General features: G+C 47.3%; 1 protein-coding gene across 3 annotated transcripts in view; it reads left to right on the top strand.

The window, feature by feature from the left end:
- Window positions 1-599: 599 nt before the first annotated feature.
- Window positions 600-27710, top strand: part of PHF8 (PHD finger protein 8) — a 33933-nt gene continuing 6822 nt past the window's right edge. The window contains exons 1-18 of one of the 3 annotated variants that reach the window (XM_061614108.1): window positions 600-1737; window positions 3753-3838; window positions 5163-5283; window positions 7386-7546; window positions 10374-10515; window positions 11399-11585; window positions 14108-14270; window positions 14589-14676; window positions 15410-15516; window positions 15628-15719; window positions 16270-16359; window positions 18389-18598; window positions 18827-18924; window positions 21291-21463; window positions 22399-22484; window positions 23692-23825; window positions 25541-25806; window positions 27284-27379. In XM_061614108.1, the coding sequence (XP_061470092.1) occupies window positions 1640-1737; window positions 3753-3838; window positions 5163-5283; window positions 7386-7546; window positions 10374-10515; window positions 11399-11585; window positions 14108-14270; window positions 14589-14676; window positions 15410-15516; window positions 15628-15719; window positions 16270-16359; window positions 18389-18598; window positions 18827-18924; window positions 21291-21463; window positions 22399-22484; window positions 23692-23825; window positions 25541-25806; window positions 27284-27379 (2398 nt within the window). In that variant the 5' untranslated portion in view covers window positions 600-1639. Of the gene's footprint in view, window positions 1738-3752; window positions 3839-5162; window positions 5284-7385; window positions 7547-10373; window positions 10516-11398; window positions 11586-14107; window positions 14271-14588; window positions 14677-15409; window positions 15517-15627; window positions 15720-16269; window positions 16360-18376; window positions 18599-18826; window positions 18925-21290; window positions 21464-22398; window positions 22485-23691; window positions 23826-25540; window positions 25807-27283; window positions 27380-27710 lie in introns of all 3 variants that reach the window. The other 2 variants (XM_061614107.1, XM_061614106.1) reach the window with 2 other exon arrangements.

Here is a 27710-nt window from a genome sequence, read left to right as displayed (position 1 = left end):
CCCTCTTATATTGGATTATTGTAAGCCTCTCACTTCACTATTTCCCAGCTGCCCCCAGTTATATGGGGATAACACTGGATTACTTTGCAGGATTGTTCTCTTTCAACTTCAGCCCTAGTCCCACCACTCTGAGTCCCTGGGGGCATTTTTTACAATTCTCGGAGTCCTCTTGATTGTTAAATCACTCTGAGAATTGGAGCTCTGAGAGGGGAAGAGGGGTCTCCTAGAAGTTCTCAGCACCCTTCACAAACTGCAGTTCCCAGGATTCTTTGGGGGAAGCCAGGCCTGTCTAAAGTGAAATAAAGGTCTGGTGTAGACGTGGCCACAGAGATGATTCCGTTGTTGGAGGACGAAGTTCTCTCTTTGTTCTTTCCTACGGAGATGACAATCTGCTCCAACCAAAGCACAGCGATGCTAAAGTCTCAGATTTCTCTATTGTTTCTGGAGGTCATCTGTTACTTTTGCTCCTCGCGCGCGAGAAAAAATGGCGTCAAAAGTAACCAGGTTATCCCGCCTTCAGACAATGAACTGAATCGCCAAGAGCGGATCCCTAATTTTGCATCTCTATGGTGTCACCATCTCCTTAATCCCTTCTCCAGAAGGACCTCTGAACGTCGCTTGGTTTTAGTTACTCTCGCCACGCTTAAGATGGCTTCCTCGAGTACTCGTACTATGCCTCCCCTAAGATGGCTGCCGGCCCCTCCTCTATTCTCTTCCTCTCCCTTCCCTTGTTTTGAATAAACTTTATTGAGAATCTGGAGTAGAAGCAGGATCCTGGGCCTGACGTTGAGGCCTATCTAGTCGCAGAAAAACGTAGTGGAACCGCTTTGCCCTGTGAAGGCCTCGATCCCCGTCGTGGAGTAAGACGCTTCTGCTGGGAAGGAGGAGTCTGGATCTGGCGTGTGAATCAGCAACGTCTCGCCTCCGCTTCGGGCCTGGGACAAGAGGAAAAGGAGGAAATATCTGATCTAGCGGAGGGGAACCCCAAGCCACGACCCCTGGGAGTAAGGGGAAGCCTTGCTGGGAACTGGGAGGTTGGGGTGAGAGAAAAGCAAGATATTTTCTTTCTGGAAAAAGCAAAATCAAAGGTTGTCCTTGCAGAGTGGGATAGCCCTTTGTCAGCTGAAGATCTCCTGTGGGGAGAAACTAAGAGTGAAGATAGAGAAGTTTGAGAGTCTAGCAACTCCCCCAAATCTTGGGACGCTTATCCTAGGAAGTTAAGGGGTCATCCCCGCTTTAATGGGGGGAAACTTCTGAGCGGTTGGGGAGGGGGGAGTGCAGAGTCTAGAAGGATGTTTTCGAAGGCTTCAGTTTTCAGATTCGTAGAAATAGCCCATAAAACTTTGGGTTAAAACTGGGGTTAAGAGACTGTCTGTAGGCTACCCCCCATTGTTTCTGAGAGGAAAGAGGCAACAGGGACTTAACCAGGTTCAAACAACTTCGTTTTGGAAGGAAAGTTGGTGCTTGAGAAGTTGGGGGTGGATTAAATATTTAGCCCCCCTCAGCTGGGGCAAAGCTGATTTTTTCTTCAGACGTCAGCATGATCAGGTCCTTCAACTTGCCATAGTGGACAGTTTGACGTTGTTTGAATCCTGAGGGTCTTCCTTTGCTGGAAATTGGAGTAGCCATTTCTTCTGCCATGGCCTCTGTCCCAGTGTACTGCCTCTGTCGCCTGCCCTACGATGTCACCCGCTTCATGATCGAGTGTGACGTTTGCCAGGACTGGTTCCACGGCAGGTGAGACGCCAGCACTGGGTGGGAACTGGCATCTGGAGGTAGCAGTTTTTGTTTTGTTAAATCCAGGGCAGGAGTATGCATAGAATATGACAGTAATTCTTGAAGGGCTAGTTCTAAGAATTGCCTAACTGGATCAGACTAGAGTTTAGCTTGTCCAGCATCCTGTTTTCCAAAAGTGGCCAATCCGAAACCTAAACATAAGCAAGGTATGACAGTAAAGTTCTTCCCGTGTTGCTGGTCCCCATCATCTGGTACTTAAAGATACACTGCCTCTGTGCATGGAGGTTTGTGGATTGTTGCCAGGAATAGATTTGGGAATCATGGCATTCATCCATAGAAACAGGTTGTTTGCCAACTGGCTTTGTGTATATACCTGCCAAACAATTAGCATGCCTTAAGCCAGGGATGAGGAACCTGTGGTCCTCCAGTTGTTGTTGGACTCCAGTTCCCATCAGTCCCAGCAGGCATGGCCAGTGGTCAGGAATGGTAGGAACTGTAGTCAAATATCTGAAGGACCATGAGTTTTCCATCCCTGCCTTGTGCTGGCAATGCCAGTTGGTGAAGAGGCCTAAAATAAGTGACCCATCCCCCCAAACAGGTGAGCAATGTGCTTGGAGCTGATTGTACTGATTATTAAGGGGCTGGGAGTTGTAGAACTGCAGCAAAAATATAAGAGCCAGTAATTCTATTTGTGTTGTGTGTTCTTTCCTTTTGTGCATGCATGGAGTGCATTCATGCGCCATGAGACATGTGAACATAGAACTGCTTTATATTGCGCCAGATTGTTAGTTCACCTTGGCAGCCTTGTTTGTTCCATGTGATGGCTATGGCATGCAAAGCCTACCACTCAGCCATGGTCTACTCCCCTCTAAGGCAGTAAAATAATATGTGAAAATAGCTTCACTACCAGGCTGGAGGATGGAACTGACAGACAGTTGCTGAAAGAAGGAGCTATCCCTTGGTGAAACTTCTTAAGCAAAGAGGTTTTGGCCATTGAAATATGGGGTGTTTATCTTTTAAGGGACATTTGGCTTTGATTCCATTAAGTCATCAGGACATGCTGGTTCAGTATAGAAAGAGGTGCCTTAAGACTGGGTCAGAGAAGGGGCTCGTCTAGCAAAGTGAAATGCACTGCGCTCTCTGAGGTTCTTGGCAGATGTCTGTTCCATCCCTCATGCCTATGCTTCAACTGGAGGTGCTGTATGTACAAACTAGGTGCTTTGACTTAAGCTACGGCTCCAGTGATTTAGAGTTACAAGAAGCGGCATTCTGGGCCTTTACAGGGTTGCCCTCCAGCCCTTGGTGGTTATGGACTTTTGCTTCTTTTAGAGCGAGGCTGGGGAGCTTGTTACCCTCTGATTTTTGTTGGACTCCCAAGTCCCATTGGCCTAAGCCAGTATAACCAGTGGTCAAGGATGATGGGAGTTGTAGTCCAACAACGTTAGCTACCGGGCCAAATTCACGGTTCTGGTTTTGGTGTACAAAGCCCTATATATCTTGGGACTGGGATACCTGAAAGATCGTCTTATCTTATATACCCAGTTGATTACTACACTCTGCAGGTGAAGGCCGCCTGCAGATACCATCTTATCAGGAGGTCTGTTCCACACTACATAGGAAGCGGACCTTTAGTGCTGTGGAATTCCCTCCCCTTAAATATTAGACAGGCGCCATCTCTGTTATCTTTTCAGCACCTACTGAAGACCGTCCTCTTTCAACAAGCCTTTTAAGTTGAGACCTTATCCCAGTCTGCATCTGTGTTGGAATTGCTTTTTACTATGTTTTTAAAGACGTTTTGTTAAAAATGTTTTAAAGGTTTTTGTTTTTAAGATGTTTTAGAGTGGTTTTCAGTGTTTTTGTTGCCGCTCAGGGCTCCTTATGAGAGGAAGGGCAGAATATAAATTTAATAAATAAATAATAAAAACCATCCGGAGGGATGCAGGCTTCCCACAGCTATTCTAGAAGTTGTTGTTTTCTACCTTTTGGAGAAGTGCGACTGTCTTTCTCTCTTTAAGCTGTGTTGGAGTAGAAGAGGATGCAGCAGCCGACATTGACTTATATCACTGCCCTAACTGCCAACTCCTTCATGGACCATCTGTCAGTAAGTTGTGGTCTTACTGTAATTTTTTTTCAGTGGGATGAAGAAGTAATGGAGTATAAACAAGCATACTAGTTCCTGCCAGGCAGCTACCTCATCACAAATAACAAAATCTGGTATATTGTTCAAATTCCTTTGAACTAGAGGTTTCTTCTCTTTTTAAAAAAGTTCCTAGCCCTTGTGGTTGAAGAAAGAAGCTCCATAATATGAAAATACAATTGGTCTCCCAACTGAAGAAAGAACAGAGGGGTTTGGGGGAGGCTTTGTGGCTTTGCACAGTGCCTCATGTTCTCCTGTTCCAACATCCCTGGCCTTATTTATCACCCCCATGCAAATCTACTCTTACACTATTTGCAGGTAGCCAATATTTAACCCAGTACTTTATGAATAATAGTCAGGAATTTTTCAGAACTGAGTATATAAAAATTCTGCACAGAGGCCAGTAAATTCTGTATCCCATATAAATTAAGCAAATGTATATTCATCTCAGTTTGTGCAGTCTGTATTTTGACTATTTTGCATCATTCAGATTTGCATAAACGATTTCCTTTTTTTAAAAAAAACTATTTTGCATCGTTTATTATTTTACATAATGCATTTGCTAGTTTTGAGGAGGGGTAAGGACCTATATAAGTCAGAGAAGTCTCAACCCAATTTGCTGAAAATTCTATTCACCTACCTTTCTGAGATTTCAGCAGGTATTGCCCACACCCCTTCAAGCCTATCTTTTGGCGCCATCAGGACTTGAAACTTGCTTTTAAAAAAATGAAGACTAAGATTCTTAGGAATTCTGCCCAGTTCTGCATTTGATGCTTTCCCTGTGCTTTAGAACACTGTAGCATACGTACAGCCCTGCTGATAGTCTTAATGGCCCAGGGATGGCCAAACATGTGATATTGGCATACATCAATTTTTAATCATTGTGGGAATAAGGGAATTTCATAATCGAATGAGAGTTTTTAGAAGCTTATACTTTGCAAGTTCTATCATGTACCTTTATTACAGAAAGATACAGTGTTCAAAGATTGACTCTTACTGATCTAGCCTGATACCATGGACGCCGACCCACACTCACCTCTTCAAGGTCTCGTGTGTGCGCGCGTGTCCGCGCACATGCATGTGAGTGAAACCTGATGTGCTTTCTAACGCTCTCCTATGGCCCGTCTCTCCTTAGCAGAGGTCAGCTCATGTCTAGGCCCTTGATTACAGATGTGCGTTTAGAACCTCCTCCTCAGCAGTCTTCTCTTTCCTGCTCCTTCATCTTTGTCGCCTTTCTGTGCTTCTATAGTTTTTTAAAAATCATTATCTTCCTTTTTTCTCCTCATAGTGAAACGGCGCCGGGGGATCCAAAAACAGCCTGATGCATCTGTGAGCAAAGAGGTTGGCAAGACAGTGAAGACTGGTAGTGGCCAATTCATCAAGGAACTTCGCAGCAGGACATTTTCTAAGTGGGTGCATGTTTGGTGTTTTCTGGGTCACTTGAGGAAAGAAGGAAGGCCTTCCAAAATCCACGTTACAGGGCAGCAGGTCTCCAGATAGAGTGAAGCTTTTGTTCCTGAAGGCCAAGGAGGCACTCTGGACAAGACCATTTTATTCTGAGCTTGCCTGCTGTAGCAGGAGCCCTTTGTCTGGGACCTTGTTTCACTCAGCAGCTTTGCACAGGATAGAATCACCAAACTGGTGTAACATGACATCCAGACTTTTCTAACAACAGTTAAAATTGGGAGCTCATCAACATGAGATCTTGCATTCCCTCCCCTCTACCCCTTCTTAGATCAAATTTCTCCTTCTCTCTGGAACTGTGGTTAAGGGCTAGGTCATCGCTATGTTATCCTAACAAAGTAACCAGGTTCAAAATCTGTTGGTGGCTCAGCTGCTAAAGAGGCTTTAAAGGGGCTTAAAATGCAGTGAGTGGTGAGTTTCAGTAAATTTGAAATTGGCCTGGTTGGCTTCTGAAGTGGTATACTTTGCCAATACAGTTTCTTTATCACCTTGTAAATTTGGCAATTCCTTCAAAGGGCTATTGCAGCATCACTTCCTGTTTTGGGGTGAAGTTGGTTGTCTCGGGATCTGCTCCTGGTTGCTTCCTGAGATCCATCACCCTCTAACCTCATCCTGGGGAAAGTAGGCTGCCGAGAGTCCAGTGTCCTTGAAGGAAGGGGACTCTCTGAGGCTGAAGGTGACCTGAAGAGGAACGTGGGGCCAGTTCTAGTATAAGGCAGAACCCCACCCCGCCTCCTTTGTGCAGATGCTGCTGCCGTGTCAGGAACTTGCATTCTTGGTTCCTTTGAATTGTTTGACCTCCCTGCTCTTAGTAGCTGATGACTCTATTTCAGCAGAGGCAAGAACAGAATGCCCGGGGGAGGGGGAGATGGCCACCATTACAAGCAATAGCAGACCAACTCAAACAGCCAAAATATGCATTACACAATTACAAGTAGGGCCTGCAATGAAGTGTTGTAATGTGTGAAGTGCTTCTGTTCAGGGTCCTCCATTCCATTTTCCCTCCTGCCCTGTTTTCTGTTTTTCCCCTTTAATAGTCAGCCTTCTGTGGCTAGTGAGCATGCTCGGTCCTCATTGGGCTGTTTATAGGATCTGCCCCAAGTATATTTTTAAAAATACTTGTTTTATTTCTGCAAAGATCCCAGGTTTCCCCAAGCCTGCTGAGAACCTCTTGCTTGTGCTTGGGTGGTGCTCTTTGGTCTTCATAAGGACTAGCATATAGGATATAAAAACAATTTGTTGTCAGACACAGAGCATCCAAGCAAATCCACAAGAGATGCTTCACTTCTTCACAGTGAGTTGCTCCTTGTAAGACCATCTCATGGTGTTCATGAGCTAGGCTCTTTCACTCTATATGCTCCATATTTTTCCGTCATTCAATGTGGTGCTCATTTCTTACTCAGTTGGTGGTTGAGTCTTGGGAAAAGGAGATGATTTTTTCCTCCAAGGTGACTTAGTAAGAACAATAGCAAAGAACAACGTATTAATGATCTGTTGCCTCACGATTGGGGTTTTCTGCTTTGCAGACCCATTCACCATGTAGCAGGAAGGCATCCCAGTGGGATTCCAGTCTTTAACCCATTTCAGCATATCCTTAATCATGTGCTGAAATGGGTTAAATGCCAGTATCCCATTGAATTACTCTTTTAGAAAGTTATGGCGAATGTACAATAGTCCAGTGAAAAGCTCATTAACAACCTGATACAATCTTGATAGCAGGATGTTTCTTTGTTATACTTTCCTTTAGGACCAGAATAGCCGTCTCTTTGGGGACTCTCTCTGCAGCTGCTCACCCTTCAGCCCCACCCCACCAGCAGCTGCACAGAGAGTCTCCAAAGAGATGGCTGCTGCAGGAAAAAAAGTCGTCCCCACCACCACCATAATAAACAGCAAACCAAGTCATTTAACAAAGAAATTTATTCTATAAAGGCAGTGGCAATCTGCTGAGCCCATAGTGAACTATCCCTGTTCTGTGACAGATGTACCTGAGAGGTACAAACTTGGGGTGGGCTTGTGGGCTTGGCCTGACTCTCCCCTCCTTCCCCAGTGCGGATGAGGTTATCCTAAAGCCAAGCGGGGCCCAGCTGACAGTGGAGTTCCTGGAGGAGAACAGCTTCAGCGTGCCCATACTCGTCTTGAAGAAGGATGGGCTGGGCATGACCCTTCCTCCACCTTCCTTCACCATGCGTGACGTGGAACATTATGTGGGTGAGTGCTTGGGGGAGCGGAGGGGGCTGGCAGAGTTGCCAAAGGGGATCCCTACGTCGGGTGCGTTAGGTGCAGAGCCCTTGTCAGCATTGCAATCAGGAGAGGGAGCTAGAAGGGCACATAATTTTGGGTAACATTCTCTGGGTTGCAGAACCACTGATGTAGTTAGTTGGAAGTGTGTTTTGCTCATCATTTTATGGAGAGAAATATTCTATGGGATTAATATTATTCATTCTTTGTTCCCATTTGTGGAGAATCGAGACTTGCCTCCAATCATTGGGTTGTGACTGTTGGAGTAAATGGGGCAAAAACCATCCTATCTTCGGCATTTGGGGTTGGTTATCCCCTAGGCCCTTATGATGGAGTTAATTGGTTTCCCAAGCTCTGTGCTGGGGGACACACTCACTGACTTTTGTCAACAGTCTGCCTAGTCTCCATCATTAACACAGCTGACAACATAGTTGCTCCCTACTATTGCTTGTTCAGCAAAGGTCTCCCAGACTTATGCTGTATTTGAGCTGCATTAAACAGAAAAGGAGACAACCTGGGCAAAATTAGCTCTTGACGGTAGCAACACCAGTCAGAAAGAGCACAGACCGATAACTTTTCAGAGACTTTGCTGTGATGATGCCATTGCATCTGCAAGTGTCCTTCATTGGAATTCTGTGTAATAAGGGCTGTAAACAATGGGGCTCTTACTACTGGAGATGCTTGAAGCTCCTTCTTAACCATTCAGGTTTGTTGCTTTCAGCATGCCTCTTGGGAAGGGTCCCCCACCCTCCACAGGCCAGTTTGACAGGTGGGAACTTCTGAGTGCAGCCAATCCCTTCCGAAAGCGTTTTTGGAGACAGAAAGGGCAAGGTGTAGATAGCATTGCCGTCAATTGTCAGTAAGAAGTAAACCTGCTCCCACCTTCCAGTCTTCTGGCCATTGAGTACAGAAAGAATGGGAAGATTGAAAAAGATTTGAGAAATTCCTTTTAATATTATTTCTATTAAAATCAGGTGATGATGATCCATTTGCAGTCCACTTTCTGTGAGGATATGTGCCCAAAATGGCTTATAAAGCAAAACCAAATATCAAGCATTACAAAAGACATTCTCAAAATATCATTGTAATAAAGCTAACGTTATTCTCTTTGTGTTTGGGCTTTTTTAGTTTTGTGTTGACTGCTGATGGCCCCTCCAACGTCCATCTTCTGATTTCTAACTATGGGTCTACAGGTAGTGGATGGCCCAGTTAAATCCAGGCTATCTTTATGCCCCTTGTGATCTTTGCCACCTTCTTGCAGACCAAATTGCTTGTACTGTATTAAGAGGTGGAGGCTGAGGTTCAAAGGCTCCATCCTGTCTTTTTTATGAGGATTCCTCAACCACCTACAGTACCATTGATTTTCATTCTGTGTGTCAAGGACCCTAAGGATTCCTTTGAAGTTTACAATTTTTCAATGAGAACATGAGTAAAGTTTCCTCAGAAGACAGCTTGCCCACCACTATTTTATTTATTTTATTGATCTTCCTCTGCAAAGAGCAGCCATGAGGGAGGGTTGGGTGTGTCTTCTGGTGCTCTCTCATTTCAGGCTGGGCATTAATGAGGCATAACAGGCCTGGGCAGCTTCCCACCCAAATGGTGCACGCCCTAGACTAGCCTTCCCCAATTCTGGCTCCCCAGATGTTGTTGGGCTACAACTCTAGGACATGCCACAAAGTCTTCTGCAGTACAGCATGCAATCTTGCCCACCTGCTGTTGAGAGTGGTATAGTTCTAGGAGAAAAACAACACCATGTGATTCTGCTGCATTTTTAGATTGGCTCTTAAGAACATAAGAAGAGCCTTCTAGGTCAAGCTAATGGCACATCTAGTCCAGCATCCTTTTTTCACAGCGGCTCACTAGATGCCTATGAGGAGCCCAGCAAGATCTGAGTGTAAAAGGCCTCTCCCCTCCTGCAGTTTCCAGCAACTGATGTTCAGAAGCACACTGCCTCCGATTGTGGAGGAACAGCATAGTCATGACTAGTATTCATTGATAGCCTTGTCCTCCATGAATTTCTCTAATTGTCTTTTAAAGCCTTCCGAGTTGATGGCCAACACTGCCTCTTGCGGGAGCAAGTTCCAGAATTTAATTATGTGCTCTGAGAAGAAGTACTTTCTTTTGTCTTGACTCTGCCAACACTCAGCTTCATTGGATGTCTGCAAGTTCTAGTATTATGAGAGAGGGAGAAACCTTTTCCCTGTCCACTTTCTCCACACTATGCATAATTTTATACACTTCTAACATGTCACCTCTTTCTAGAGAAAAGGCAAGAAAGAGTTTAGAGAAAACGAAAAAGCTCCAAATACCGCAACCTTTCCTCATAGGGGAGTTGCTGCCTCCCACATCTCTTACCAGGGACAGCCACTGGGAGGGGTGAGGAGTTCTTGTCTGCTTCCACTACATGTTTGGGTTGCAGGGCTTTTGTAGCTGCTGATGTGGAATTTGGGAATTGATGGTTCCTGGGCCAAATCTTGTCCCTTGAAGCGTACTGTCTGGCCTTCTGCTCTAGTAGTAGTAGATAATGGCTGGCAGTGAGTGTGGGCCTCTGGCCCTTTGATGAAAGTAGTTGCTGGCCAAAGTGCTGTAGGAAAGGAGCCAGAGGGAAACAATGACACTGCTGAGCTTGTGACGATGATCTTGTCTGATGAGGCAAAGTGATTCCAACTAACAGTGCAGCTCACTAGAGGTGGAAAGAGAGGACTATGCTGCCATTTCCTTTGACTGCAGCCTTCTCAGACATGCACCTCATCATCTGAGTTGCCCGTCACATGGAGTATCTGCTCTTTTTCAACAGGTGCTGACAAGGAGATTGATGTGATTGATGTGACGCGCCAGGCTGACCTCAAGATGCGCCTGGGTGACTTTGTCAGCTATTACACCAGCAGTCGCCGGGAGAAAGTGCTGAATGTCATCAGTCTGGAATTCTCTGAGACGAGGCAAGCAAAGGGGGATATGGAAGCAGCCATGTGGCCTTCATTTCTCCACCCCAACTACCAGGGAAAACCCTGTGGCTGAAGAATCCCCCGTTTTGCCATGACACTGTAGTATCTCCCTATGGGGCTATAGTATCCCTCTCCCTACAACGTTTCTTTGCCCTTGTGGGGTGCAACCCAAAACATGCTTTGGTTCTTCCCTTTCTCACAAGGGGCCACTGTTTCCGGATCAACATATTTCTTGCGGGAAAGATATGTATGTACCTCTTGGGATTTTAGCAGGTAACTGGGAGCAGTTGTGAATATAACAAAGCATGTGGGTGTCTTCTTCCCTGCTATTCTTCCATTCACAGTTAGGGTTTCCAAGGCTGCTTTTCCTTAAAAAAAAAAAAAAGTATGCTGAGTGGGAGGGAGAGGCAAAATCTGCATATGCTTCCCCATGTATCTAGTTTGGCCCTTGACCATGAACCTACTGAATGGCCTGAAGCAACCTACTGTTTTCTCAGCCCTAGGCTCCCCCCACACACACACAATCTGGGGATAATAATACCTTATGAGATTGTTGTAGGAAGTATTGGGACAGTACACTGAAGCTATCTGAATACTGCAAAAGCTCTACATAAATGTTAAATACTTTATTTAGATTTGAATTGAATTGAAACTTTATTTTTACCCCGCCCTTTTTCCAAACTGGAACTCAGGGCGGCTTACAAAAAACTACATGTAGTTAAAAACATAGAAAAACATACAATTAAAATACAATTAAACTATGAATCCCATTCTTGGTCTAAATCCAGTAATCTATCCCCTGGTTTATATTAAAATCCCATTGGGAAAATCTTCAGAGGGCAGACAAGTCTATTTATCTTCCTTTGCAATTTTCCAGGCTCTCAAACTTGGTGGAGACCCCAAAGATTGTACGCAAATTGTCCTGGGTGGAGAACCTGTGGCCAGAGGAGTCTGTGTTTGAGCGTCCCAATGTGCAAAAGTACTGCTTGATGGGGGTGCGGGACAGCTACACGGACTTCCACATTGACTTTGGTGGCACCTCTGTCTGGTACCATGTGCTGAAGGTAAGAATGCGATGGAAGAGGGCAGGATGGGGGTCTGATCTTAGAGCTGAGCCACACAATCAACAGAGTCCCCTGATATATTTCCATGTCAGATTCCAGGTGAGGGAGTTTGAAGGTTTGAATGTGCCCTGTGCCATTTGGCTGAGTGGTAAGATAAAAATAAAATAGTTACGTACCTGGAGTCTGAAGTGGTATAGTCCAGCAACTGGTACAGTCTCTTGTGTTCATCTTTCTGTTCTTGAGAAATTAGACTGACTAGTTTGCTCAGCAACGTGGATCGATTTGGATGTTGTTGAAGGGCAACAACAGGTTTCTGACAGGACAAGTGAGAACTGAGTGGCAGGGAGCTAATTCTTGATTCAGGTTTGATCCTCATGTCCATCCTCATTCCAGAAGCCCCTGGCTCTTGGGATGCTGCCATCTTTCTAGAGTTGATACCATTTTTCTTCATCACTTTCTGGAGAGACCTCTTGTTAGATAGTTGAAGCCCTCCTAGAGGGAAGCTGAAGAAACTGAGTACATTGAGTTCAGAGAAGAAAGAGGGTTTAAGGTTGAAATTGATAAATTTCAGGTGCTTTAATGGATGTCAGAAAGCAGAGGATTCTTTTTACATCTACAGGCCAAGAAAGGTTGTTTATGTTTGGTATTTTAAGAATATATGTGAAATAGGAATAGTTTCATGGTCTTATTTCTAAGCAGAGATATAAATGCAAGCAGCGGGATGAGAATCAACCAGTCCACCCTTTCCCTCAGACACAAATAATAACAGACACAATCTTCTTAAGTAAAAGATAAATAATGTTTACTCACGACTTTTCATATGTTCAGAAAACATAGGCTTTAGCTTAGATGAAAAGATTAGGAGTCCATTAGTCTTTAATAATGGTCATCTTGGAGAGGAGCACGTGCATGCTCCACTCTCCTCAGGCTTAATGGAGAATATGCAAAAACTATCAGACAAAGGAGGAGGAAGAGAAGCCAGGTAACCCCCCCACCCTTTAGGAAGTTACATCACTGGTAAACAGGTACATAGGATTTTTCCCAAAATATCCCTTAAAGGAAACATGCAAGATTGCTTATTCTAACAGTTTAATCTACAGGAAAGTAGGCCAGGCTATGTGTGTTGTAATTCCATGCAAGCTCAGAAAAATATTGTGATTGTGGGTGCAGAATTCAGCTTCTCAGTAACGGCAGCTTTCATTCAAAAAGCAAGGTTCTAGCCCTTACCACTGTGAAGATAGGCTTGAAACTGTGTGTGCACTTCCTGGGGAAGCTTCAGGAACCAGAGGAGTTGCTGAACTAAGATTTCCAATAGCTGAACAACAGGTTTCAGTGTCTTGTATTAGCCCTCCCCATGACTTGGCACTGCAGCATCAATTTTGCAGAATAAATCGTGTGAGAGATGTGAAATTATACAAATATGCATATTTTGCATAATTTGTGTGCTGGACAGTTTAGTTCTTCATGGTGCAACAGGTCAGTTACATTGTCAAATAATGTAGTTCCGCCTTTCCCAACCTTTGGGTCCCCAGATGTTGCTGGATCACGATTCCCATCATTCCTGACCATTGACCCTACTGGCTGGGGCTGATGGGATTGTAGTCCAGCAACATCTGGGGACCCAAAGGTTGGGAAAGACTGATGTAGTTCTTTGATTCAGATTCCTTTGCACATAAAGAGTTGGCAGTCTTGAAGGAAGTTCCAAGTGACGAGTAGGGGAAAAGCAACTGATATGAAATAAGCATAGGGACATAAGAGCCAGCAGGATCAAACCAAAGACCAGTCCAGTCTGTTGTTCTCACAGTGGCTAAATAGATGTTTCTGGGAACCCCACATGCAGGACCTGAGCACAGCAGCACTCTCCCCACTTGTGACTCCCAGCAAGCAACATTCAGGGGCATAACTCCTCAGACAGTGAAGGAAGAACATAGCCAATGTGGCCCTTCATAGCCGCGTCCTCCATGACTTTGTCTAATCCTCTTTAAAAGCCACCCAAGTTGGTGGCCACCACTATTTATGGAAGCAACCTAGGAAAGTTGTGAAATCCTCAGGTTTGTTGAGGAAAATTGGTGAGGTATCTGTAAGGTGGGGCTAGAGGATGTGTGGCCTTTCAGATGTTGTTAGATTCCAGCTCCCATCAGCACCAGCTAGCATTGCCCAGTGGTCAGGGGTGGTGGGAGTTGAATCCAGCAGCCTCTGGAGGGCCACAGGTTCCCCAGCCCTACCTTAAGGACAGATAGATGGACAGTGTCCTCCTTGTAATTCTGTGACTCTCCAAATCGCCCCATCGTGTGTTTGAGGCAGGGAGCACCTCTGTAGACCTGATGGTACCCTTGCTGTTTGTTTGCCTCACATTAAACACCTTCTATGTAAAGTCGGGTGCTCCCTTCTGGCACCCCAACTTTCCCTGTGCTTCATGGCATCTGCTTTTGCCCTGACGGTCTGCTCTGTTGGCCCCAAACTGAGTGGGGGAAGGTGGTGGTGTGTCACAACCTCTCCTTGCTACCATCCGTTCCTTGCAGGGAGAAAAAATCTTCTATCTGGTGCGCCCTACAGCTGCCAATTTGACCCTCTTTGAGGCCTGGAGCAGCTCATCCAATCAGAATGAGATGTTCTTTGGGGACCAGGTGGACCGATGTTATCGCTGCCCCGTCCGTCAGGGCCAGACGCTCTTCATACCCACAGGTATTAGCCCCTGAGAGTTGAGCTGCACAACTTCAGCTTGTTGCTGCCATCACCATCACCATTCTTGGGCTACTCCTTGGGCCTTGCATTTTTCTCCTAGCCCGGGGCAGCTCCTCTCCTTCGTTCCGCTTCTACTTTGAGTGACTTGCCCTGCCTCAGGGTTAGACTTTGGTTGGGACTGGGCAAGATCCATTGGCATCTAATGGTTGAGGGCACCCAGAGCAGCAAGTGTTTTCATGCGAGCCTTTCTTTCAACTCTCCCCTTCCTCTCATTAGCAGTAAGGCCCAGTCCCTAGACCTTGTGACTTCCCCTTTCAGGTTGGATCCATGCTGTGCTCACCCCTGTCGATTGCCTGGCCTTCGGGGGCAACTTTCTACACAGTCTCAACATTGAGATGCAGCTCAAGTGAGTTTGGCTGAGTGCTTTGCTGGTCCACAGTGCAGCATCTTGGGAAATGGTGGAAAGAAGAAGAGGGAAGGCTGAAGTTCATTGATAGAGCTCATAATGCAGAAGGTCCCAGGTTCAATCTCCAGAATCTCTAGGTCGCAGTGGGAAAGGCTCCTGTCTGAAACTTTGGAGATTTGCTGCCTGTCAGTGCAGCTAGGCCAGTGATCTGATTTAGTTATTGTTATATTTCTAAGTGGAGCCAGAGTGAGTGAAGAAACATAAATCTCAGAACAAGAGTGTGGTGCTCAGAGTGAGCCCTGTCCCCCTGCTCTCTGTAGGTTGGATTCGGGGCTGTGTGTATGTCATGATTTCTCTGGGAGCGCAGAATGTGATGCTGGGCACAGAATTAAGCTTCCCAAGAATTCCAGTTTTTAAAAGTGCAAGTTATTAGCCCTTATGGTTACACTGATATGCAAAAGGAACTGTTGAGGAAGGCTTCCAGAGGTCACATGGCAAGGTCTTGAGTGGCCTTCAGAATTCCTTGCACTTTCACACGGTTAGCAGCACAGCAAAACAAATTATCTGAAACAAGAGAAATGGAGCAAATTGAACAAATTTACAGAATTCATTTTGGGGTGTCTTCTTGGTCACCAAATTTAGGTTCCCCTGCACAAAATTCTATGGTTTTTAAGTACAGAATGTGCACAGCCTTGCCTGGGACTCACCAGCCTTTTCCTTTCCTCCCGCCCAGGGCCTATGAGATTGAAAAGCGCCTCAGCACAGCAGACCTCTTTAAATTTCCCAACTTTGAAACCATCTGCTGGTACGTCGGCAAGCACCTCCTGGATATCTTTCGAGGTGGGTTTTGAGTCCTCCCATTCCTGGTGCTCTTCCACGCCCTATTACCCCCCTCCCCAGTTATTAGGCATGAGAGCTTTTGCTGTTCATGCTCCCTTTCTCCCCCAACAGGTCTTCGAGAGAACCGCAGGCATCCGGCTGCTTACTTGGTTCATGGGGCCAAAGCGCTGAACACAGCCTTCCGCTCCTGGACTAAGAAGGAGGTAAAGGAATGGGAGTTTATTTAATCTGAGATGGTGTCAGGTTCCTGGCCAGGGTCCTGATGGATTCTGGACGTTGCTTGTCCACTCCCCTGCCAGCAGTCAAAAGGTGGCGAAAACACCCCAGAGATTATAAAATCTAGCGTATTAGGAAGAAGACTAGTATAGAACCATTCTCTCAGGCATGCTACTTTTCTATGGACAGGAAATTTATTTTATATGGAGAAGCATCCACTTGTGAACCTCCGCTTGCAGTCTGAACGATACAGCTCAGACATAGGTTGATCACCGCGGTGAGAACTAGGCCCAAATCCTGTGCATTTGAAGGGGAGGGAAGCTTCAGAGTGCGGTCAGAGAGCGAATGGCCCTCCAGATGTTGGTTGGACCCAACTCCTTTCATCCCTGACCCGTTGGCCATGCTGACTAGGGCTGCTGGGAGTTGGAGTCCCATCCTCCTGTCGAGGTCTCTCCTATGACCCACACCCGTTTGTCATTGACGCTCCAGTCCAGCACAGGGGCAGACCTTGCAGCAACCCGACCTTGTTCTTCTCAGGCCCTGGCTGAGCATGAGGAAGAAGTCCCTGGCACAGTGCGCCCAGCACAGCTCATCAAAGACCTGGCCAAGGAGATCAGGCTTGTGGAAGTGAGTACGAGGAGGCGGTGGGGGCCCTATTCTGACATGGCAGAGGGTGGGGGCAACGCTGAGGGGTAGCTCCCTCCCTGTCCCCTGTTGAGCACCCTTTCACCTTGACTGCGATTTCTGTATGAAAAGGACAGCCCTTTGGAAGCAGAGCAGACTGACAGATGAGGATTTGTCAAAGTTTGTTTCAGCAAGCCTTCCTTAGTCAAGAAAATAAATGCCTGACTGTCCTACAAGATATTGGGGGAAACTGGTACAGTTTGGAACCAGTGTCAAGTAGATTCACTGACTTGGGCCTTGTTGCAGGTATGTTAGGGCCTCATTAAAGAGGTGCTGACTCCCCTGCAATACTCCTTGGGATGAATGTCTGGATGACTATCAGATATTATCCCCTGCAGCTTTGCTGCTTAAAACTGGGATGTCTTCCAGCCAGTTGTACTAGCATGCCGTGCTGCTTGAAACAGAAAGCCCGAATGGTTAGAAGTGAGCCTCTTGCAAGCAGATGTGCTAGTCCCATTTTGCCTCTTGAAACATTAGGTTGGCATCTCTCCCTGTGGGTGGATGGACCACAGCTGCCCGCCCCAGCCTGTCTCTGAACATAGGAGGCTAGAGTGTTTCCTCTCAAGTGAATCCCAAACCTCGCCTTGGGCATGTCACCGTTGAGTGTAGTGTAGTGGCCAAGAGTGGGAGCTGGGGAAAGTTCCCAGTTCAAATTTCACTCCATCCACCTATAGGAACAGTGGTTCATCACATTAGTTCCTGGTGCACTAGTTCCAGGGGTAGCTGGTTTGAGTCCCCGGTGTGCTCAGAGCAGCCAAGGCAGAGTCCATAGCCTGGTTGTTTATACCACACCGTAGAAAAAAGTATTCTGGCAGCCCAAACACACACACAGAGGACTTGCAAGCTTGGTCTCTCTGTCCTGGCGGATACCAGACAGGTTTTTCCAACTGGCTAGTATATTTGCTCTAGAGCAGCCCTTGTATTTAACTGTTTGCTATAAATGACAAAGAACTCCATGCAGGTGAGTGAGTGGGCTGGCTGATGGAGAACAGATCTCTCCATGCCTCCCCCACCAGCTTGCTTGGCAAACGTCTTTGTTCACAACCCTCCGGGGGAAACAGTTGGTTGGCAGCCCTGAACACAGCCTTCTGCTACCGGACTAAGAAGGAGGTAAAGGACTGGAAGCCCACTCAGTTGAAAGCCATTTTTAAAAGCTTGTCTGCTAAGAGGCTAGTGTAAAGAGAGAAAAAACAGGCTAGTAACTTTTCTGGCCTTATAGATACAGTAGCTCTAGCGTTTTAATGTTTGTGTGGAGCAGTGTTCAACCTTGGGTCCCCAGATGTTGTCAGACTACAACTCCCGTCAACCTCATCCAGCTTAGCCAATGACTAAGGATGACAGGAGTTGTAGTCCAACAGCATCTGGGGACCCAAGGTTGAAGGACAGTGGTGTAGAGCACCTACTGTGTGTGCTAAAGGGTTGGAGGTTCAATCCCTGATATTTCTAATTAAAAGATTTTTAGGAACCAGGACTGGATGGGCGACTCTTTCCCTTGGAGACCCACTGCCAGCGAGAGTGCACAGGACCGATCGAGATGGGCAGACTTTATTAACACATTCATATCCCACCTTTCTGCCAAGGAGCTCAAGGTGGCACATATGGTTCTTCCCCCTCCCCATTTTGTCCTCACAACAACCCTGTGAGGTAGGTTAGGCTAAGAGACAATGACTGGCCCAAGGTCAGCCAGTGAGCTTCATGGCCAAGTAGGGATTTGAACCCTGCTCTCCCAAGTCATCGTCCAGCACTGTCACCACTACGCTACACTGGTTTGGTATAAGCTTTGCTCATAAGGCACATTCTGAGGAGGTTGGGTGCAGGGAGGAGCTGGAGCCACCCCTAGCAAAAGTCTCTCTCGGGAGGCCTGCCTGCCCCCAGCCCATCCACATTTATGGCATCCGGTCCATATTTAGCAGGGGGGGAGCAATGTCTCCTTGGGTTGTTGATGCTCACACTTTTCCAGGATATATTCCAGCAGAACATCGGAAAGACGGGTAGCCCGTTCGGCCTGCAGAGGGGCAGCAAGCCTGGTGCAGCGGCCAGAAAGGGAGATCAGAACCCCAAGGAGCCAGGCAGGAAAGGCAGCCGGAAGCACGTTGCCTCGGTCAAAGCCCTGGAGCTGGAGCTGCTGGACAAGTACAAGCGGCAGGCCCTGAAAGGCGTGGAGCATCCTGGCCAGGAGGAGGTGAGCCCCATTCTGACTATGCCAATGAAACGGTCCTGTGCATGCTGTGTGGGGCCTGCGTAGTTGGGGTCTCCACAAGGTGAATTTGAGTCAGGGTGCCTTGGAGGCGAGAGGGTGGGGAGAGAAGTTGGGCCCCTGCTTCTTGGAGCTCCAGGCTTCCTTTCTGTTTCGGGTCACCCCCTTCCTGCCTCTCATAATCACAAGCACATGCTCCTTTTTCCTTCCAAGTTTGATTTGCCAAGTTCCAGCCTGGAAGATACAGATGGGGAAGCTGACCTTACAGAGGAGGAGCTGTCCGTGGTGGCAGCCAACGGCCGGGGCACCAGGTTCGTTTTCTGTGGACAATATGGGGGGGGGTGTAGGAATGTTAGGCAGAATGGAGAGCCGACCTGTGAAGTTCCAGCAATGCTGGCCTGCCCCATTCATTCCAGAGGGCCAAATCCAGCCCCCAGCGTAGCCCCAGTCCCCCAGAACTGCCCTCCCATGCACACAGGTTGCCTCCCATAATCACAAGCAAAGGGCTCCCTTGCCACTTTTGTGAACAGCAGCTGTTGGAGCTTTCCACTTGACGCACCTCAAGCCGCTCCCTCTCACATATAAGCCAAGATATAGGCCAGTGGGAGTAGGAGATGGAGAACAGGAAAGGGAAACAGCTCTGCCCAAACCCTTAAAACTGGGGTGGCTAACTTGGCGCCTTCCAGGTCTCATTGGACTACAGCTCCCATCCTCCCTGACCACTGGCCATGCTCTCTGGGGCTGATAGGAGTTGGAGTCCAATGATATCTGTAGGGCCACAGCCAGCCACACCTCCTTTGGTGGAAAGAGGGGGTTAAAGAGTCCTTTGCTTGGGTCTTGGCTAAAGCAGGAGTGAGTAAGTGGGCAGAGCCAGTGTTGCTCTCTCCCTTTTTGCCCTTGCTCACTTCAAAATAAGGTGGCCCCATGTTCCAGTAACTGACCAGAACAATGCGCAGTGGCAGAACATGATGTTTTCCCTGGGATCAGGTCCCTGCCTCACTCTGGTGCCATTTGTATGAACAAATCTAGTACAATTATCATCATCATCAATTTTTTTAATTGGGTTTTTTTTTAGTCCCTTGTTACCAGGTCTCCAAGCGAATTACAACATTGTTAAAGACACCAATAAATATATCATGCTGTAAAACAACAACAGTAAAACAGCAGCAACAATCCCCATACAGCCACAGAACAATTTGGCAGCACACTAATAACAAACAGTATCATCCTAGCCTATCAAAAGCCTGGGAAATAAGGTAGGTCTTCACCGGGCACCAAAAAGATTTCAGTGAAGGCACCAGGCAGACCTCACTGTGGAGCACATTCCACAGATGGGGAGTCACAACTGCGAAGGCCCTCTCCCTTGTGCCCACCTTCCAAGCTCCCTCAGAGGAGGGACCTGGAGAAAGGCCTGAGAAAAGATCTAAAGGTTCAGGTAAGTTTATTCCAGAAGATATTGGGATCCTTAGCATAAAGAGCTTTATAGGTCAAAACCAGCACTTTGAATTGGGCTCGGAAGCCAGTGTAATTGGAACAGAATTGGTGTTCTATATCTGTTTACCTTGAACCCATCAACAATTGAGCCACTACATTCTGCACTAATTGAAGCTTCCAGACCTTTATCAAAGGCATATAAAGAGTATTGCAATGAGGTTACTACAGCACAGATTACTGTAGCCAGGTTATCTCTGTCCAGACATTGTCTTACTTGAGCTACCAGCCTAAGCTGATGGAAGGCACTCTGTGACAGCAATGGATCCAGGAAAAACCCCAGACTCGGAACCCAGTTCTTCAGAGGGAACATGTCCCCATCTAGAGCAGGCCCCACAGCACTCAGCTGGTCAGGGGAACCACCTACCAACAGTATCTCAGTCTTGTCTGAATTAAGCTTCAGTTTATTGGCTCTCATCCAGTCCATTATGACAACCAAGCATTGATTCAGCACATTCATTTCTGTCCCTTTCTTCCAAGAGGCTTGGCATAGCATACATGATTTTTCCCCTTCCCTGTTTTTGTCCTCACAATAGCTCTGTGAGGTAGGTTAGGCTGAGTGGTGATGAGTGGGCCAAGATCACCAGTGGGCTTTAATTGCTATGGGGATTTAAACATTGGTCTCCTTTGTCTCTAGCCCAACACTATAACCATGCTGGCTCTGGGTAGGAGGAATGTTAAATATTCCTTCCCAAACCAGCTTTTTCCAGCCCCCAAGGAGGGAAGTCTGTGATATGGGAAAGAACAAGGGGGCTGTTAGGGTGTTGGACTAGGACCAGGGAGATCCGGGTTTAAATCCCCGTTCAGCCATGAAGCTCATTGGGTGACGTTGGGCCAGTCACACTCTCTCATCCTACCCTACCTCACAGGATGGTTGTTAGGATAAAATGGAGAGAGAGGAAGAACCATCCTTGTAGGCCACCTTGAGCTCCTTGGAGGAAAGATGGGATATCAATGTAAAAATACGTTTTACTACCTCTGGATGCAACCCTGGGTTCTTTCCCCTACTCACATGCCTTCTTCCTTCAGGCTGAGCCAGCAGTTCAGTCGAAAGGCAGGTTTTTGTGACATACAGACATAGAGATGTGCACATAAAACAGGGTGGGGGCCCTAAAACCTCACATGTGTACATCAGCTGTTGGATCAGGAGAGGGCCTGCCTGACCAGTCATTGTGTTTTCCCCCAGCAGGAGAGTCAAGGCCTCCGAACGCAGCCGGACCCGTAAAGGAGTACAGGCACAAGCCCCCCCCAGCCCATCTGATGCTGAGGCTCTCGATGTGGACTCTGAGGAAGACCTGCAGATTGATGAGACACCACGCAGGGAGAGGAAGAGCCTGGTGTTGCGCAAGAGACTGCCCAGTATGTGGCAACCGTCCCGCCCACTTCCCTCCTGGGACCAGATGATCACAGCCAGTGCCTGCCTCTGACTGCCACATCTTGGGTTTGGGGGGCAGGGAATGCGTATTTATTTCATGATTCTTATTGCCCACCCTTCACCAAATGGTTCCAGGGCAGGTTACAAAAATATGACAACATAATAAAACAACTAACAGCAGCACAGCACAAGCAATGCAGCAGGAAGGGAAATGTCCACTCAGCCAAAGGCCTGGATAAGACGTCTGTTTTGATGAACCATTGAGAAGCATACAGTGATAGTTTCTTAGTTTTAACAGGCATTGTTTATACAGTTCCAAGCATTTCTTTACATTCATGAACATAAGGGCTAGAAACATGCCTTTAAAAAAACAAAGCTGAAATATTTTAAGGATCAGAGCAGTGCACCCCATGCCACGTTGTTGATTTTTTCAGTGCCTCTGTGTTATCACAACATATGCACAAAGTTTCCCTCTTTCTGCTGTCAGTGAATTCTATCTCCATCTTAAGTAGTTGTTCATCATGCTCTGTCCTCTTTCCTCTTTTTCATATTCATCTCTCTATGAGAGGCTGCATATTGTCCACCTTGCCGCCTAAGTCTTACTTTGGACATTAGTAGCAAACACTGACTGCAGAATTGGTTATCGCTGCATTTCCAAAGCTGCTCTTAATCTCTGCCCAGGCAGATTGCATACTGATTGCCCAATCCTATGCATGCTTCCTCGCAAGTAAATCCTCCTGGGATCAGTGAGGCTTATTCCCAAGAAAGCATGCATAGGACTGCAATAGATTGTGTTGCTTTCGGTCTCTGCAAGAGTGATCCTTTCCCGTGGAGATTATGCATCTACAAACTCTGCTATTTCTCAGTATTTCCTTTATGCTCAACAACTAATTTAATTTTTTCTTTCTTCTGCTTTCAGAATTTCCCCGGAAGCTGCCACGAGCCAAACCCTGTACTGACCCAAACCGAGTACGAGAGCCAGGAGAAGTGGAATTCGACATCGAGGTAAGTTGCGGTCAGGTCTTCAGAAATGTTGTGTTGCTGGGAGCTTGATAGGACTGCTTGATACGAGAAGCAAGGCTCAGTTTAGGTTACAATCCACCAGGGCTTTGCCCCAGGACCTATTTTAAAAGCCTGATCTCGGGTTATGGAACATGTGTAGTTTATAAGACAAGAGAGGGCCTCTGAACATTGATTATCTTCTTTATATTGCTGAGTAACTGCAGCCACCAATGCACACTTGAGGTTAGGGGTCAGTCAATGTTAAGGAGATACTAAGTGCCTTGGTGGACCAGAACAAAGGTCTGTGTAGTCCAGGGAAGGGGATTTGTGGCCCCCCAGATGTTACAGCACTATAACTCCCATGATCCCTGATCGTTGGCCATGTTGGCTGGGGCTGATGAGAGTTGGAGGGCACCACATTCCCTACCCTGCTTTAGGGGAATAAGCAATGAATTCAGGTCATTGTTGGGGGGGGGTGTCTATAGCAAGATTCACAGACCTGCTCTTACTTTGTTTTTTGTTTTATTCGCTTTTTTCTTGTTGCAAATCACCCTCAGAACTTAGAGTGTGAGAACATATGCGTGCAAAAATGTAAACATGCAAGATTTAAATCGCAAACCATGTCAGAGAGAGTTACAGGTGCCGCTGAGGAATGATCATGCACAGTCTGAATTGTGGCCAGCTCCCTCTCCTAAGCTGCATCTGTGATGTAGGCATCAGTGGTCCCTGAAATTCCAAGCACCCTGTTTTGGGGAATCATTTTCCTCCTCCAATAGGGATAGGCAGCTGGCACTCTAGGGGCAGAGCCCTGTTCTCCTGAGGCTTCTTGTCTGCCCCTCAACATGGGTCTTAAACCCTAAATGGAACCAAGCACTGGTCCCCTTGTTGGGTAACTCGGCCACTTGGTTTTGTGTGACACAGGCCAACAACTGTTTGACATGTGTGAATGTTTCCGCCCTGTCTGCTCCCTCCTGTTTGCCTGTGTGTTGGCTCAGGTTCAGATTCAGGAGGGTGGGGAAGAAGGCTCTACTTCTGTAGTAGTTTGCTCACATCTTTGCTCATGCAGGAGCGAGTCAATGGGTGAAGCCAATGTTGCTGGCCCACCACCCATTCTGCCATTTCAGTGGACGCCATGTGCAGAGAGGTGGGATATAGAAACTGAATAAGCAAATTGCCAACCAAGGCTCTCTGAAATTAATTTTGTTCCCAGGAGGACTATACCACAGATGAGGAGGAAGATGCCTCTGGTGATGACCAGTTGGAGGGCGGCAGTAGCGCCGGCGGGATCCTGGACTTGCTCAAGGCCAGCCGGCAGGTGGGCGGGGCGGACTACGATGAGCTCAGGTGAGAACCAGCCACTGCTAGGCCCCAGCAGGAACTCCAACTCTGGGCCTTTGATGCTGCTTTTGTGGCCTCTGTGCAGAGGCCCACATGTTGGGATTTGTCTGCAGAGACCAGGCCATGGGACCTCCTGCGGCATTCTTTCCATCTCCTCTGCAATTTTTCCCCCTGTACGTGAGAGCTGATAGAGACTGCTGTCTTGTGAGAGCAAAAAGCTTTTCGCTACCTTCCATTTAGAGTGGGGGCAGTACCTCACACCTGGGTGCCAAATGTAGCCCTCCAGGCCTCTCTCTGCCTGGCCTGTGGGACTGTGCCAAGGCCACATGCTCCTCCCCAGCCATGCCCTTTTTCCCAAGGCCTCACTCCTCCCACCCTTACTTCGCACCCTTCTGGAGTGTCTTTGCTTGGCTGGAATGTGGCCTTGAACTCTGATAATGGCTCTTGCTGACCCATATGGTGGACAGAGGGGGTGTGTGTAAAAAACTAGCCTACTGGAGAAAGGTAAAATTATATTGACTGCTCCACCCACTTTTGCTTCTGGGCCTGCCCATCACTGGCATGTGGCCCTCAGAAGGGTGACCAGAAGGGAATGCAGCCCTTGGGCTGAAAAAGGTTCCCCACGCCTGATTTAGAAAGTGACTTTCTTCATCTCGGTCTGCTTTCTTCAAAACTGAGATTATTCCACACTTGTGTGTGGCGCCCAAACAGCCCCCTCAGGATGTTTTCCCCCCTGTTCCACCCAAAATGGCTGTGCTGGCAAAGGCTTATGGGAATTGTGGTTCAAAACAGCTGGAGGTCGCTAGGTTGGGATGGGCTACTCTAAGATGTGGGAGACCGGAAGTCACAGAGGAGAGGAGGGCGATGTAAGAGATGGGGCGAAAAGCTAGCGTGACGTTGCCCCACAAGTTCCAGTTTCATACTGTCGCCACCATGTGCAGGGCATGAGTATGGGAGGAGTGTATATACCTTGCCCACCTGCTACTCTCACATCTGCATTGTGCACTTGCTGGGAATCACGAGAGGAGAGAGTGCTCTTGCGCTCAGGTCCTGCTTCCCATAATGGGCATCTGGTTGGCCACTGTGAGAACAGGATGTTGGACTAGATGGGCCATTGGCCTGATCCAGCAGTGCTGCTCTTACCTTCTTATCACATTTGGTAGGTGACCAGTCTCCCCATTCATCTGTGACTCTGGCTTCCTCCCTCTTTCCCCAGTAAGAGCTGTGTATGTGTCTTGGGGGAACAAAGAAGAAACTCTGAGTGCAGTGTTGGTTGTAGAATTAATTATCCAGAAAAAAATCTCCACTTTTCATTTAAAAAGAGTAAATTTCCATCCTATCCCTTCATGGATGCAGAGAGATGCTTGAGAGTGTGGGCAATGCGTCCTGCCTGCAATTCCAGAAGCCAGAAAGGCAGCTGAACAAGATATCAAGGGGCCTGCATAAGTTCATTGTCCTTCCTCTGCTCCACACCTAAAAAGAACCCAGACTGAATTAGGGAAATATGACCAAACTGTGCAATAAATTTCTCAGTATAAGAGCAAATGTGCATATTTGCTTGACTTCAGCTTTTCTTGGGGCATACTTTTAATTCTGTGTCTAAACACAGATTATCCTCAGGCCCCGTTTGTGGGAGCCCAACTCTGCTGCGAAGTAGGCAGGAAGTGCTGTGTGGGAAGTTGTGGCTGATACAATGTTGCCTGTCTTATGTTGTCCCCCAGTGATGCGCCTGCCTCCCCCAGTACTCAGGAAGCCATCCAGGGCATGCTGTGCATGGCCAACCTTCAGTCCTCCTCACCAGGGGCCTCCAGCTTGCAGGCCTGGTTGGCTGCTGGGCATGAACGCGGCTCTGCAGGAGCTTCTGGCACTCAGCGCTCAGGGAAGAGGCCCGTCAAGCATCCGGCCCATCACAGCACCGACAGCGAGGAAGAGGCCAGCATGGATGAGCAGGAGAGTCTGGGAGCTTGCTTCAAGGATGCCGAGTACAGTAAGGATTGTCTATCTCCGCAGTAGGGAGCGAGATAAAGGGCTCTCTGCAGAAAGAATACGAGAGAAAACAGGGCTTTCCTTGGGAAGAAGTTTCAAAGCATGGCTGTGGCTGCCCAAGTGTTGCTACAATTCTCATCATCTCTGATTATTGGCCATCCTGGCTGGGGCAGATGCAACATCTGGAGGGCCACAGACTCCCCAGCCCTGCTTTAAGGGAAGCACAGTCTGTAGTCCCAGACTCTTGCTGGATCCTAATACTTGTAAAATGCACTTAGACTGCTCTGGAGAGCTCGGAGCAGCTTCCCTGGTGTTCCCAGCTGGTCTCCCATTCAGGTAGTTCTGTGTCATGGGCCTTTGACTTATTCTCTGGCTCTTTAATATAGCCATGTCATTTGACACTCCTCTGGGCAAGGGGCGTTAAGCTGTCTGCAGCTGCCTCCCCACTTGTGCTGACAGGTGTCTGCTGGGCTGAATTGCCCCAGCTGGGAAATTGCGGCGTGCTTGCCCTGTGCCCCTTATCCGTGCAGCTGGGGAGAGAGAGAAAGGGAGCATGTGTTGACTGGCATGGCGTTAATGATGGCAGGCTAGGGCTGTGCGCAGCAGAGGGGGAAAGGAGGGCAGTTCTCTAGAGCAGGAAACAACCGACTGCCTCCTTCAGGATATTGCAGGGAGAATCTTGTTTCGATTTCTAGCCCTTATTGTTGCAGGGACTGATGATGATGAATTCACTTAAGATACATAAGCCACCTCTTTAGGGCAAATGAAGGCAGCTTCCCTAAAAAGTAAAATACAGTGTAGAAAATCAAACTAACAAGGTAAATATTGACCCTTATGAAAACCATACAAATGCGTGCCAGACTGTGTGGAGAGGGGCTGCTTGGCCAGCCCCAGCTCTAATTCCCATAATCCTCCTGCCTTCTTCGACTTGCCCTGCTACTTGGATGATGTATATATATGTCATATCACCTCAAATCCCAGCCCTTTTTCCCTAGATAGACAGACAGATCGATCAGAAAGGTCCACATTTTATGGGAAAGGAAAGGGAAGTTGAAAAAAAAATGAGTTAGCGACCCACATTTTTTACTGATGTGTTTTGTTTGCCTTCCTCTTTTCCATGACGCTTGGCTCATTCGCCTGAGCCAACTGAAATTCCCCACTGTGGCAGCTTTTTGTGGTTTGGCATTCAGAGGTTGAGTTTGACGGGTGGAGCTGATGAAGGACTGGATGACTTTACCCCACCCTTCTGCTGCAGGAGGACTGGATTAGAGGAGTCCTTCCTGTTCTCTGCGTCAGTGAATTACAGACAATTACTGTAAAAGATGTAGATGTTGGCAATGTTGCAGGCTGACCCTGTCCAGCAATTCCAGCCTTTTAAAAAAATGTTATTCAGTTTGATTGTGAAAGTGTGGGGTAAATGCTGCTTACAAAACTTAGAATTGAAGCGCCTGGATAGAATTCCGTCCTTCTTTCTGTAGTTTATCCTTCCTTGGAATCAGATGAGGATGACCCAGCCTTGAAGTCACTACCAAAGAAGAGGAAATGCACAGATGATGCTCCCTGGAGCCCCAAGGGTAACCATCTGTCCCCTGTTTTTTGTTGCCAGGCCCAGCCTCCAAGAGGTCTTTTGTATCTTTAAAAGTTGTGCAGGGGGGAGGGAGAATTCCACCTTGTGGTTTTTCCCATTACAGAATTGCAAGAACACCTGCACTTGGCTGACTTTCTTTTCTCCTAAAGATACAGAATCAGTCTCAGGCCATGGACCTGACAACCCTAAGAAATATATTTGAAAGAGCGTGGATGAAATGCAAAGACTTCTGATGGTTTGGGGCAGGACTCCAGTGTCCCACATAAGTCCTTGACCTTCCCCATGACCATCAGTAGCCAAATACATTATGCAGATGT

This window comes from Rhineura floridana, chromosome 3 (genome assembly GCF_030035675.1).
Source record: "Rhineura floridana isolate rRhiFlo1 chromosome 3, rRhiFlo1.hap2, whole genome shotgun sequence".
NCBI lineage: Eukaryota > Metazoa > Chordata > Lepidosauria > Squamata > Rhineuridae > Rhineura > Rhineura floridana.
The sequence above is the reverse complement of the archived record's forward strand: the minus strand, read 5'-3'. Positions and strand labels throughout refer to the sequence as shown.